Here is a 13055-nt window from a genome sequence, read left to right as displayed (position 1 = left end):
TAATTTTTCTTCTCCACAAACGCTACCAGATGTAATGTGCTAAGACTTGCTGTTCCTCAAGTCTTTAACTGACTTTTACGTAGGCTGGAATGACAGACACTGCATGCACTTTAAAAACACCAGGTTAGGACAGTAAAGCTGTGGGACAGTGGCCAATATGTTGCTGTGAAACACCAATATCTTTTTCCCAGTTTTGTTCTCAATGAGAGCAAAGATAGAGAAATACTTGTGATCACAAAAAACTCAATATTATAAAGTCTTATCTGTGTCTTAATTGTCTTCAGGTGATTGCTGCTTGCTCTATCTAGACGTCCTCCAGTTTACCCACACTGGGAATGTCTGCCTGCACTAATTTGCAAATATGGGTCAAAATGACAAGAAGAATTCATAGTATGAACTCTTGAATAGTTCATGGACAATTCAACCGAGTCAAACGTGAAATGTTGCATCATTGCAATAAATGGAATACCAGCAGAGCATTGTTACCTGTCATATGTCATGCTATATACATGCATGTATCAAACAGATTTCAAGATGCAAATACTGGACCACTGTCTACAATACATTTTAGAAAAGGTGCAGCCAGTGGTGTCTGCATGTGTGACTCTCTATTCACATCCTGCTGTCTTTTTTAATACAAGTGCCAATCTGTCAAGTTAAAGGCTTTTACTTTTGTATTGAACATAATGGAAAATCTGCCCGCTCCATATGTCAGACTTCACTGTAACATTCAAGACTTCTAATCTCCGCTACCATTTTGCCTCATGAAGATAGAAAAAAAACCCTCTAAGGGATGATCTGACACGTGTGCACCTGTTAGTGACATTCAAGTGAGGGCAATCTCCAATTGAGAATTGAATACCCAAGAAAAGTTTTGTTGTGGCATATCATATTACTGGAAGCTGTTACGTGTGCATGTTTGTGCTTGTCTATTTTTTCTGTCTCACGGTACATGAGAGTTTGGCCACCCAGTGCTGTAGAACACCGATGCTTTGAGTCTAAAACTGCATGAGTGACAAGGTGTGGGCTAGGATTAGATCACTTTCTATTTTCTACAAGAAGTGAACTCATTGCCTCCGAGTTGGACGGTTTCCAAAGAGGGATCATCCGTTCCTAGCCGCCTGTTGCAGGGCTTGATCCCTGACTGGGAGCTCACTGGACAGATCATACAGCAGGAGAGCAACACTTCAGTGGGAAGTTCTCCTGTTCATGTGGTGATCCCAAACTATCCACAGTTCTTAGAAAATATGACATATTATCAACTGTGTTTAAATATTCCAATTGAATTCAAGACTTACACTGAATGTGTCTCACAGCATAAGACAACAACACTGAGCCAGAGCTGAGACTGATCACTTTAGAGCCACAAATCATGGGATTTGTCCAGTGTTCAGCCATATTCAACTGGGGTAACAAAACATTTTAAAAAAGCGTTTTCAGTAACAGTGAATCTAACAGTGGTACAGACTGTGTAGTGTGCTGGAAATGTGAAGAGAAACAGATGGAAGTGACCATGAACATTTACAAAACAGAGAGCTTTCCATAGACATTCCCAATACACTGAACACAAAACAACGTGGTAATCCATGCTGAGCCCTTTAAACAGCACAAACTGTCACTGAATATTAAAACGGAGTAAAACTGACAGATAATTATTTTCTAGGTGTTCTGGTAACTATCAAACAGATAAATACAGTTTTCTAATTTTCTCTGTTTTGTTAATTAACTGTTAAATCTTACAGTCAGTCTTAAAGCTGCAGTGAAACTTACATACACTTGACATACATGGCCTTATAAAACTGAAAAAGGTAAACATGTTAGCAAACAGTTGCCTGTTTAAACACTGAGCAGACACACAGCTGTGCTAACATTCATCCTGAGTCACTGAGTCACCTGATGAATGTACAGATTGAAGAAAGTTAATGTTTAATTTTGTTTTATTTTCTATCATCTCATAATAAATTTTTAACTTTTAATATGAAGATTTGCTTACCCACAACTGTCAGATCAAGACCAGTCTCACCATTAGCATTAAAAGTGGGAATGATCTTTGGAACAAAGATAGACCTAATTACTAAATCATTATAATCTAATTCTTCCATTAATCCCCTAATTAAGTGTTGTCCCCCAGACATTCTAGCTAGACACTTATCTAATCACTCCTGGCTCCAGAGAACTGCAGTCCCTATAATGCCATCGTTAATAGTTTAATGTTTTACCTGCCAGTTTCCTCTGAATCACATGCTGATATATCTGGTGGACTGGCTACAAGGCATCAGATAAGCACCCTGTTCCAGAAAATTTTTCTAAGGAATTATTTTCTTAGCGGATTCTGCGAAATTCAGTTAGTCCCTCGTCTCATTTCCCCCTTACTGTTGAATTATACTGCCTTGAACTCTCATTTATTACCATCAATGGCTATGGAGTAAAATCACTGCCAAATGAAGGTAGAAATTAGTTGGAATTAGTAACGTGTGTTTCAGTAAATTAGATATTTAATTCTACATTAGTTTATTATTAACATTGTATAGCATGCAGCTGCTGATGTAAAGTATGACTTTAAAGTTATAATCTAATTTTTTTATCGTATCAATCAAGAAGTATTGTATATGTATTCAGAGATACCTGCAGATAGGTGCTTGTTGAGTGATCAAAATATACTTTTTCATTTTAGTTTTTCTCCTTTTTTTTTTTCCCATGTCTCAGTTTTTCCAGTCATGAGTTCAAAATTTTGCAGTTCTTCCTCTCATGAGTTCTCACCAAACTGATGTCGTCTCATAATGTGTGTAACTGATACACAATTTCACAGCTCTTTCTTAGAAGCTCAAAGGAATTAGGAAGTATTTATTAACATTGTTGAGTTCTCATGGCTGACACGCATCTCCAATATCATGTGGAGGTCAGGGCAGTGCCTGTGGACTGGCAGAAGAAGACGACGATGACTATGATGATACTGAGGCTAAAAAAGCTAAACTCAGTTTGCTAAATAAACTGTTGTGTACATTCTAAAAATGCAGGTTTGGCAAATGACCTGGTAGACTGAGGAGCACAAGTCTTGTGGATGATAAGAAAAATCCCGTACGTTTCCTTGTCAGTGGTCTAGAGAAGGATTCAGGAGGATGAATTCAGAGGATTCACCACAAGATGCAAACCCCTGGTAAGCCTGAACGGCCTGAGCACAAAGGACAGGTGGCAGTTTGTAAAAACATAACAACATACAAAAAGAGCAAAGCTCTGCAGATTGATGAAACAACAATCAATCACCATTAAAATGATGGAAAGAGGAACGTGTGGATTAGTTCATGAGGTATCTGTCAAACATGACAGTGGTTCTGTTGTGGTTGGGGCCTGTATGGCTGCCAATGAAACTGGCACACTGGCATTTATTAATGATTTCACTGCTGACAGAAACAACAAGACGATAGCAGACGTATATTGCAGCACTCTGAGCTCAGATTCAGCCAAATGCATCAAAACCCATCGGACAACATTTCATCATCTCTTCTCAGTCAGAAAGCTAAGCACCACTTGCTGGAGAGTTAAAACAAAGTGATTATGCACTGAGAGTTGTTTGTAAATATTTGTAAGTCATATGGGCTGCACATCATTGGAGAGATGATCAGTGCATGCCTTAGTGTTCTATTCATAAAATGTGTATTTTGACATTTATACATGTTTTCATGTAATTTCAGTTTTCTAAAGACCCTTTGCAGGTTACAGTTAGTAGAATAAAATAAGCCAAATACTCCACATTCTGTACAGTAATGTAAACAAAATAAGAATAAAATTTGACAATTTACCATTAATGATTGATTATTAATATCAAATGTGGAATCTGTTGGGGTGAAATATCAATAAAACACACACCCCTGCAAATCATGACTGGAAATGGTGTTGTGAAATTTTTTGGTAATCTGTCAGGTTGCACTCGAATTTGAGTCAAATCAGAGCCAAGAACAGCGCCATGTTTGTTTTTTCATGCATGGCATGCTGTTAAGTGATACCAGGAGTATCACCCTTAAAAATTTAGGCATGCCACAACAACTTTTAAGATGTTTTGTCATTTATAATCAAGGAAAGAATGTTCTTGAGAAGAGATAGGTCACTCCTTTTTCCCGTAGTCCCTACACCTTGGCGCCACTCCAGTGGTTTTGATCCCACGTGGCTGATCTCCCAGGAGTCTGTTTAACCACAGGTAACACTACTATCTGTCTGTTTCATAACACTAATGATACCACTGTCGACAGGCTGTTGGTGCCATGCCTGTGGTGATGCACTTTTGAACATTAATGTCAGAGGCTAATGAACACTTTTATTTTAGTATGATTCTGCAGAGAAAACTAACACATAACAAAAGGCAGAGTATGATAGTTATACCTGTTATTGTTTTGTTAAAATCTGAATTAGAATTAGAAGATGAGAGAAGACATGAAGTGTGTGAGTGTGCACTTGGTTTGCATAGCAACCAGCACCCCAGAGCCTGGTGAGTGAGTCTAACACTCGCCTATTTACATATCACAGCAGATACAGAACAACATTAGCTACATTAGAACAACATTTTGTCCATTTGATGAATATACACTCTCACTCACTCACAGTCTCTTTTAAGCTCGTTAACTTTGAGACTGTGGTTTGGTTCTGGGCAGGTATTGTAAAGTGTGCAAAAAAAATAAAAAAAAAACCAAAAAGATTTTTAGAGTCTGGAGATGAGCTCCCATATGTTAAAGTTTTTTTTTTAATTTCATATTTAAAAAATACACATAGAAACATTGTTGCCATGGTAAGTAAAGTATGCTTAAGGTGTTGTTAAGGCCAGGAAACAAGAAAACACTGTCTGGAAGCATGAGATGTCGACCCTGACCTCTCCCTCTGACCTGAGCTATAAGAAAATCACACTGCTTTTCCTGCGCAAGATGTTGCCAGTGAACGTAACATGAGCTGCGCTGCTTTTCCTCTCTAAACATTCCATGTGAATGTAATTTGTAGAAGCCAGGGTTGGTTACACACGGCTGTAAAATGCTAAGATACTGTCAACAGCAGGAGTAAATTTAGATACCAGATTTATACGTACATACACAGATACATTACAAACGCATACTTCTTTAATATAAATATATACAGAATATGAAAGTATAGTTATTTGAAAATGTATAGGTAATATAAATATAAAGTGGAGGATACTCCTGAATTATTCCAAGTCCAGTGAGGCCCTGTCCATGGTGCTGCACTGATCATGTCAGTGTGTAGACAAAAAGTACAATTTTAAACTCTGAATCCACACACAAATGTAGAGTTCTACTTTGTATACTCCTTCCAAGAAAACAACCTTGACTGTACCTTTACTTTGGTGGAGGAGAGAAACCAGCTAGCAAATGTATTTCAGCGAATTAGTGGGACAAAGTGCATTTGAGGTGTAAGTGAGCTCTACCACATTTCCAGTGTAAATCAGGGAGTGAGAAACACATTTTCCCAAAACGTCTGTAACCTTTCTAACACTGACCAAGTGGGAGACTTTCCAGAATCATCATGACCCAATTTGCACTGATAAATAACAGCTTCCAGCCTCCTGGGCCCCGTGGACTAATTCAATATGGTGTACCTTAGAGTAAAGCTGCATAAAGTAGCTTAAGCAAGAGGAAACAAACCTGCACCCTCTTTTGCTCTAATCCCTTATGTGTTTGTCTTGGTTGAATTTGACGATGAATTTCTTTAACTCTCTCTGATTTTCTTGTAACTTCTCCCATATCTTAGCTCATTGTATACGTTTTAAAGGTCAACTGTGAACTGGGTGAAGTTTCAAAACATCTATAACCAGAGAAATCTGTGGGTGTTTTAGGGCACAATGAAAAAAATGGGTGAAAAGAAAAGGTTTGTACAGAATAAAGAGATAAAGCACAAAATTTAAAAATCTGTTTTTGTCATTAAAAGTGGCTGAATGCAAAAACTGAAGCTGATTCTTCTCATTCAGTATTGATGCAATTCTCTGCATGGAGTTGACAGGCTTAATTTAGTATCTGCCACCTTGTCTGTCCAGAAATCCAAAAGGTTGAGCTCAGAGGTGGTACGCATCCAAGATGAGTCACGTTTCCAGTGGATGATAAAACCTGCAGCAGGTAATTCCCTGACAGACTTTCTCTAATTCCTCACGTTCGGAACATTGTGTCCGAAGGTGCCTCTTCACTTAATGAACATTCGCATCTGTCGATACAAGTCAATCCTGATTAGGATTTAGTAATCCTGTTAGATTTGTGCTAACCGAGTTGCAAGGCTAGACAACCATCTTTAATTTATATCTGTGCAACTGGCCTGTTCCTTGACCGGGTGACGGCCTCGGTACTTGTCCTTGCCACATGGCTTTCACATATGGTACTCACTGTGTGTGGCCCCATTTTTACCTGCTGTGTCGCTAAAGCTGCTGGTACCTTAGCTTACACTAAATGCTTCAATGTATATATTTTGGAAACTAACTTATATGAAATTCAGAACACAATAAACCTACAAGTGACAACCCTTAACATGAGACATTTTTATTTGCAGCCACTCTGGTTAGTTACTATCGTAGTGGCTGATATTTGATAGTTTTTAGATCTTTGGCAGATCAGATGGAGGCAAATCAACCATGTGCAGTGAAAGCATATGCTTCCTATTATTTCTTTTGTACGCAGATCCAATGGAAAATAATGAAGTTGAGAGAGGGCAGTCTTGGCTAGTCCTGTGCTGCAAATGAAATTATTTAGAATTATTCCATGCAAACAGCTGCCATTGGAAGGAGTACCGTTCCAGTGTATGATCTTAGGTCTAAATTCAAACATTTTAGGCACCTTTAACAAAAAGACACAACCCACAACATCACAATTAGTGAGCCATCTAGCTATCAGTATCATTTTAGGGTCTTAATTCAGAGAAGCACCAGCTTAACCCCAGTATGTATTATTATTCTGAAGATGCTATGGTCTGGAAATATCAGTGTTTTGCATAGCTCTACCTTTCAGAGTTTGTCTTCATACCACAAAAGGCACACAGGTCTTACAGACAGTAAATACCAGAGAGGATTAAACCTGTGACCCTTGTTGTAAGATGACATACCTGATCAGGAGATCAGCAGAGACCTTTTGATCACTCAAAATTTCCTAAACTGTCTGTCAGGCTAATCCGTTCTGTCGGAAATACTACAGATCTTAAATGTAAGGAAGGAAGAGATTCTCAAGATTTTCAGCGTCAGTGAGAGATGATGAGCGAGACAAAACATCAGAAGAACATAAACTTCAAAGGTTGTTTTTAAAGAATTGAATTTCAATACCAAAAACATGCAGACACAAACCTACACACATTTACACACTTGTTTATCACTAGTCTTGGGTGTAGGGGTCTCTTATCTACATTGCGTAAACATCATCTTAACCCTTACCTTTACAAGCCTAATCTAAGCATTTGCATTAACCCAATTAACCTTCTCCTCAGCCATTATCTGAATAGCAAAACAGGTTAAGATGCTGTACAGCAACAAGATGCCATTCATAATCAAATTTCTACGCCGTGTCACATTACAATTAGTTTAGGAGCGTACACATACTGTACATACAACACATTTCCTTACTAAATTGACATCCAATCTTCTTATTCAACCACAGATTTCTCCAAAGCCTGTTTTCAAATAGAAAATGCTTTGCAATTATTGTTGTTCGCTCTTAACATGCTTCCATTTACTAGATTTATCTCTAACACAGAGGGATGACAAAACAAATATTTATTCACACACTCCCTCCATTCATTTTTAATCCTTAACACTTCAGTCTGTGGCGGTTCATCATTGTCATCATGCCACTATCTCAAAATGATAATGACATAATTACTGCAATTTGTCTGTGTATCCCTCTGAAAGACATATGGACGGTTGCTATTAGGAATCAAACCCACTCATCATGTCACTAAGCTGCCGCAGGCTAAAATGGTCTCCTCCCTAACATGACATAAATCACATATTCTATATAATACTACAAAACAAGAGAAATTAAAGCAGACGTAACTGATACTTCAGCAAAAACAACATATCAACTGACAATGTCTAACGGCTGTAACTGATACTTCTACAACAGCAATATATCAACTGCCAACGTGACAGACATCACATAGTGATGAACCCACAGAGAATTATGACCTGACAGCAGCTTCAGGTGTAGTTATGGAGCTTTATAGCAAACTTCAAGCTCACTGCTTAGCTGTCCACTCCACAACTTAGCGCGATTAAGTCGCACGTCAGTTTATTTTTTCGAACGACTGTCCCGTAAATTGACACGTTCACATCAAACACGAAATTTCGTGCGCGAAAAGGCGACGTGTGTTCTTTTCCCAACGATTTTGAACGTTTCATCCGCGGGCAGGAAAGCGTTCAACCAATCAGGGCGCAGCTTCTTGAAACGTCACACTAGAAGCTGACTGTTGACAGCAGACGGAAAATGGCAGAGACTCTGATTTACTTTGTGTCTCAGTATCCGGCACTATCTGACAACGGCAACAAATATCATTTTATTTTATATTTTAAATATTAGATTTTAAAGACAATGTCCAACTCCTCCTCAAAATGACCAACGGACATCCTAAAATAGGTCCGAAAGCGGCCGTGGTAAAGGAATATCCATAGCAACCAGCACTCCAGAGCGACGACTCCATTGTCGATTAGTTAAACACAGTTAGAAGCTAGCTGGTTAGCATACTGGAGAATTTAGCCGCTAAAGAGGACTATTATTTTCCTTAGGGGTTGTTAGTGTAGCCAAAAAACAAAAACAAACAAACAAAAAAACGTTATTGCAGATTCAAGACTGATATATTGGATGGTGCCATGTTAGCATTGTCATTGTGGGTGAGTTAGCATGCTGCTAACATTTCGCTCAAAGCATGATCGGTTCAAAATTACCGGAATATAGATACGGCATAAAAACAAACAAACGTAAAGCGTATAATAAATATATCTCACCATAACGCAGCAGCAGGCAGCATCAAGCTCTTCACTTCCAACAGAGAAAGGCTTCTTAGCCTTAGCAGCACGGTTAGCTGTGAAGTACGGTGCTCTCAGTGCAGCTACACTTGTTGCTGTGGTGGCCTGAAGACTTGCTTCTGTCCTTGTTCACGTTTCTTTTTTAAAGAACTTGGGTTCAGGCTTGTCTTTTAATGCAGGGTGCTTTGTCTCCATGTGTCGAAGCAGTTTTGAAGGCATCTCATTTCATAGCCTAGCCGTATTTTAAGTAGGACTCCCGGTGTTTCCCGCTAAATGCAGCTTTGTTTTTCTTCACACTTCGTGTTTCTGCTGTCTCATCATTGGGCCTTTTCCCCTTTTCAAAGACGCTCTCTACAAACACTTGTTTTAAACTCATTTTAGCTAGTAAGCTAGCTAGTTTAACGTGTCGGCCATCACAGCCATGACGAACACAGGTGTGTATCAAGCGGTATCAGGAAGCACAGACGGATGTGATGGGGCAGAGTTTCCGGTCATTCTTCAAAATAAAACACCCCGCAGGCTCCAATAGTCAGTTACATGAAATAATATAAATTATTTATTCTTTGTTTCTGTGTATAGTACCAAGTGTTTCATTTTTGCCTTCTAGTCACAAGGAAATATATTCCATCTCTATAAAATACTCATATTAAGGTTAAAACCTGTGGATTAATTAAACTGAAAAAGAGATGCAAAGAAATAAGAAATTAAATACTTTACCAAATTAAACAAACGAATCCAAACTAATAAACTGAAATGAGTGGGAAAGACGAAAGTCCAGAATTTTACAACCCTTTATTGTCACAGTTTAGGACTGACTCAAAATTATTGTACAAAAAATTAGTAAAATTACATATTCTTAAATGTAAAAGCATCATATTTAAAAATCTAAACTGTACTTCTATACAACGACAAAAGACAAAATGAAATGTATAAAGCAGTGACCTTAATAACGTTAATTAAAACAGCTCTTTTAAAAGACATCACATTATAGTCTTTTTTTAATGAAAAAGCTTTCCATTAATGATCGGTTTCTGTAACTGACGAGGTAGTAATGATCCTACTGAAAACGTACAGGTTACAATACATTTGTAACACCTGAACAGCAGCTTCATTACACAGAAACAAGCATACACCCAGTCTTTGCACCAGTTTTTTGAAACAATGCATCAGTTCACTGAAGATTTAATTTATTTCTATGTGTAAGTCACACACGCACAAAAGAGATGTGTGGCATTTTGAAACATCGTTTGTCTTTGCAAGTGTGTCGTGCTGTGCTCTGCTGTGAATGTTTTACTAACCTAGAAATGCTGTGAAGGAGGTTTATTTTGTTGAATTCCAACAGAGAGGAGACACAGTAACTCAAAAGGTTTAAATAACTGTCTCACTGTGTGTGGATACAAAAGAATTTAACTTTGAGTGCTAAAGAAGATGCAGAGTTTACATTATATAGAATTTATTTGAACAGAGCCTCATTCAGTGTGTTATTTTTTTCCCTCAGACTTGTATGTAGTAAGAAGGGTTATACAACAAGTAGTTCCGGCCGAGCAATCTGATTGGTCCACAAGACATTTAGAATGTGCTCAAATCAGCATGACAGCACACCTTACTCATCACTAATAATATTACTCCGCCATATACATTTTACTTTGTTGGTAATAGTTGTGTGATCGCAATATTACACTCGAGGGTGTGCTTTAACTCCATTTGAACACTTCAGTGATGCTTGACCGCATCACTGTCGTGCTCAAATAACATTAAAGCACACCCTCTCGGTTAATATTGCTTAAATCAGGCGTCAGTACTCCTGCAGTCCAGTGTTTCAAACGCACACTCAAAGGTTAAAGCCACAGCTGGTTGCAGAAATAATGCCGTGTTCACTTATTCTGCTTTTCAATCCTCAGTAACTACTGTTGCTGAGCTAGCAGGCCAGCATCAATGCCAGCTTGTTACTTTGATGTACCCTGTTCTGTGGTCTTGTAAGAGGGGAGGAAGGGCAGGTACTGGAAACATCTAAACCGTTTGAAAAGACCATTGCAGAAAGGGATATCGTAGCATGACTGGTCAGTCACATTTTTGCCTCCCTCTTGCACCTTGTCCCGCCAGCTCTTGATGCCCCGCTCTTTGTCAGTACCTGAAAAAGAAAAGACATGATAAGCTGGTAGTGAGCGTCGAGCTTGTTTGATTATTTATTTATTATCAACACAGAATGTTTTTCGTACCTGGAATAGTGTTATCCAGGATAAACCCAAAGAATCCTCCAATGAACATGTGTGTGGTGAAGAGCACAACAATCACTTGGTCCAGCTCTTTTATTCCTTCAAATAAAGAGGAGGATAAACACAAATGAGTGTCATTTGCTACCCTACACTAGCTTGTGAAATAACAACGTGACAACTATAAATCTTGTGGGGAGATTCTCTATGCTTTTGCCTCCTCCGCTCAGAGGTCAGAGGTCAGGTTTAAGTTCAGTCTACTAAAAGAGGAAGAAATACATGCTCCCTCAAACTAAAACCAACAGCAACTGGGGCCTGACAGTAAATCCTGTAGGACAGGATAACAGCCAATCCACACATGGTCCGGCTCCGATCCGTCTGTTGGGTGGATCTCATACCTGCTTTCTAGATTTCTCAGCCAGACGACCCTATATCACTGTGTGTTGATCCCTCTGAGCCATATACTTTACATTTTAACTCCCTCCACATGTCCAAAAACTAAACTGTCACACAGACTTTTTTCAGAACAGATTTTATGTGTTGAGTTTTTGTACTGTGCTGTCTGTCTGCAGACCAATCAGTGGCATGTGACACACCTGGGCAGCACATTTTCACCCCACCACTCCTCACACCCTACACCTTAGAGATTCCTCCCTTCTATCATCCCCTTCCTTTTGTGTTTGTTTTTGATAATTTTGTACTTTATTTAGTTTACCCATGTGTGTCCCTTTTTGTTGCAGTCTATGAGCTGGGCTACAACAAATAAGAGAGTTCCCAGGTTCAATTCTTACAGCAAAAAAAAAGGAACTAAAAGGAAAATCCCCCACTGAGCAGAGCAGTGTGGACTGAGGAGACCTGCTCAAGGACTGACTGCTGCTCTGCCTCATATGCATGAGGCACACCAGGCCCAGGTGGGTCCCATTCCACTGATTAGTCTCCTAATATGGTCTGCAGCCATGAAGACAGAAAGCACAGCAACTCATGTTATTTTCTTTTTTTTAAAAACATCCAGTGCTGTTTCAAAATTTTCACTTTGTAAAATATTTACACATGGCAACTGCAGCATGCTTAAAAGAGTGCTCTCCACTTTCAAATTATACTGTTATGAAATAGTTCAACTTAAAAAAAAAAAAAAAAGTGCAGCAGAACCAGCAAGATCAGATTTTTTTCTATTTCCTGTCAAAACCTGATGCCTACGGTACGTTCGAGCCACTAGCCTCTAGCAAAAATGAGGAGCAGGCTACAGATGAATGATAAGCTCGCTTCTCTGTAACACCACAACTCCAGATTTAAAAAATAAATAATTTTAAAATGCCAGGCTGTTCAAAGCATAGAAAATTACATTTTTACAGATTTCTGCTCTAGGATCGATCAACAGGGACACAGTAGAAAGTAACTATGCCATAACCAGGATCTAGTCTAAATAACACCTGGCTGATAGCGTACGTGGGAGGAGTGTGGCTACACCACAAACCTTGTTAAGCATCTGAGATTTATTCGCAATACAGAATATGAGGTTATGCAGTGGCAGTCTGTCAGCACACTTCATTGTGAGGGAGTCTTTTGGTCTAGTTTTTCTAATCTTTGAACGCCATAAACAAAATTCCATTCCCCCTTGTTATAATGGTGTAGCCAGTGATCTCAGAGATGGATATCTCAAGCCTGGCAAAGTAAACCATAACTATCTGCATGACCAAATACCAAAGGTTAAGTGGGAACATCAGGGGTTTTGTGTTTGTTTGTTTTCGTGGATAAGCCGATCCTTTAACCTGAAGACTTTAAGTCCATGTGAAGCAGTAACACTCAGTTTTAGCTTTTCTTAGCTTAGCTTAATGATAGGTATTTAC

General features: G+C 38.8%; 1 protein-coding gene across 1 annotated transcript in view; it reads right to left on the bottom strand.

Annotated features, from left to right (window-relative positions):
• Positions 1-9770: 9770 nt before the first annotated feature.
• Positions 9771-13055, bottom strand: part of si:dkey-106n21.1 (solute carrier family 23 member 2) — a 33837-nt gene continuing 30552 nt past the window's right edge. The window contains exons 11-12 of the mRNA XM_018692628.2: positions 11215-11310; positions 9771-11126 (exon numbers count right to left, since the gene is read on the bottom strand). Of these exons, the coding sequence (XP_018548144.1) occupies positions 10942-11126; positions 11215-11310 (281 nt within the window). The 3' untranslated portion in view covers positions 9771-10941. The remainder of the gene's footprint in view (positions 11127-11214; positions 11311-13055) is intronic.

The sequence above is a fragment of the Lates calcarifer genome, linkage group LG10, assembly GCF_001640805.2.
Source record: "Lates calcarifer isolate ASB-BC8 linkage group LG10, TLL_Latcal_v3, whole genome shotgun sequence".
NCBI classification, from domain to species: Eukaryota; Metazoa; Chordata; class Actinopteri; family Centropomidae; genus Lates; species Lates calcarifer.
This window is presented reverse-complemented; position numbering and strand designations above follow the sequence as displayed.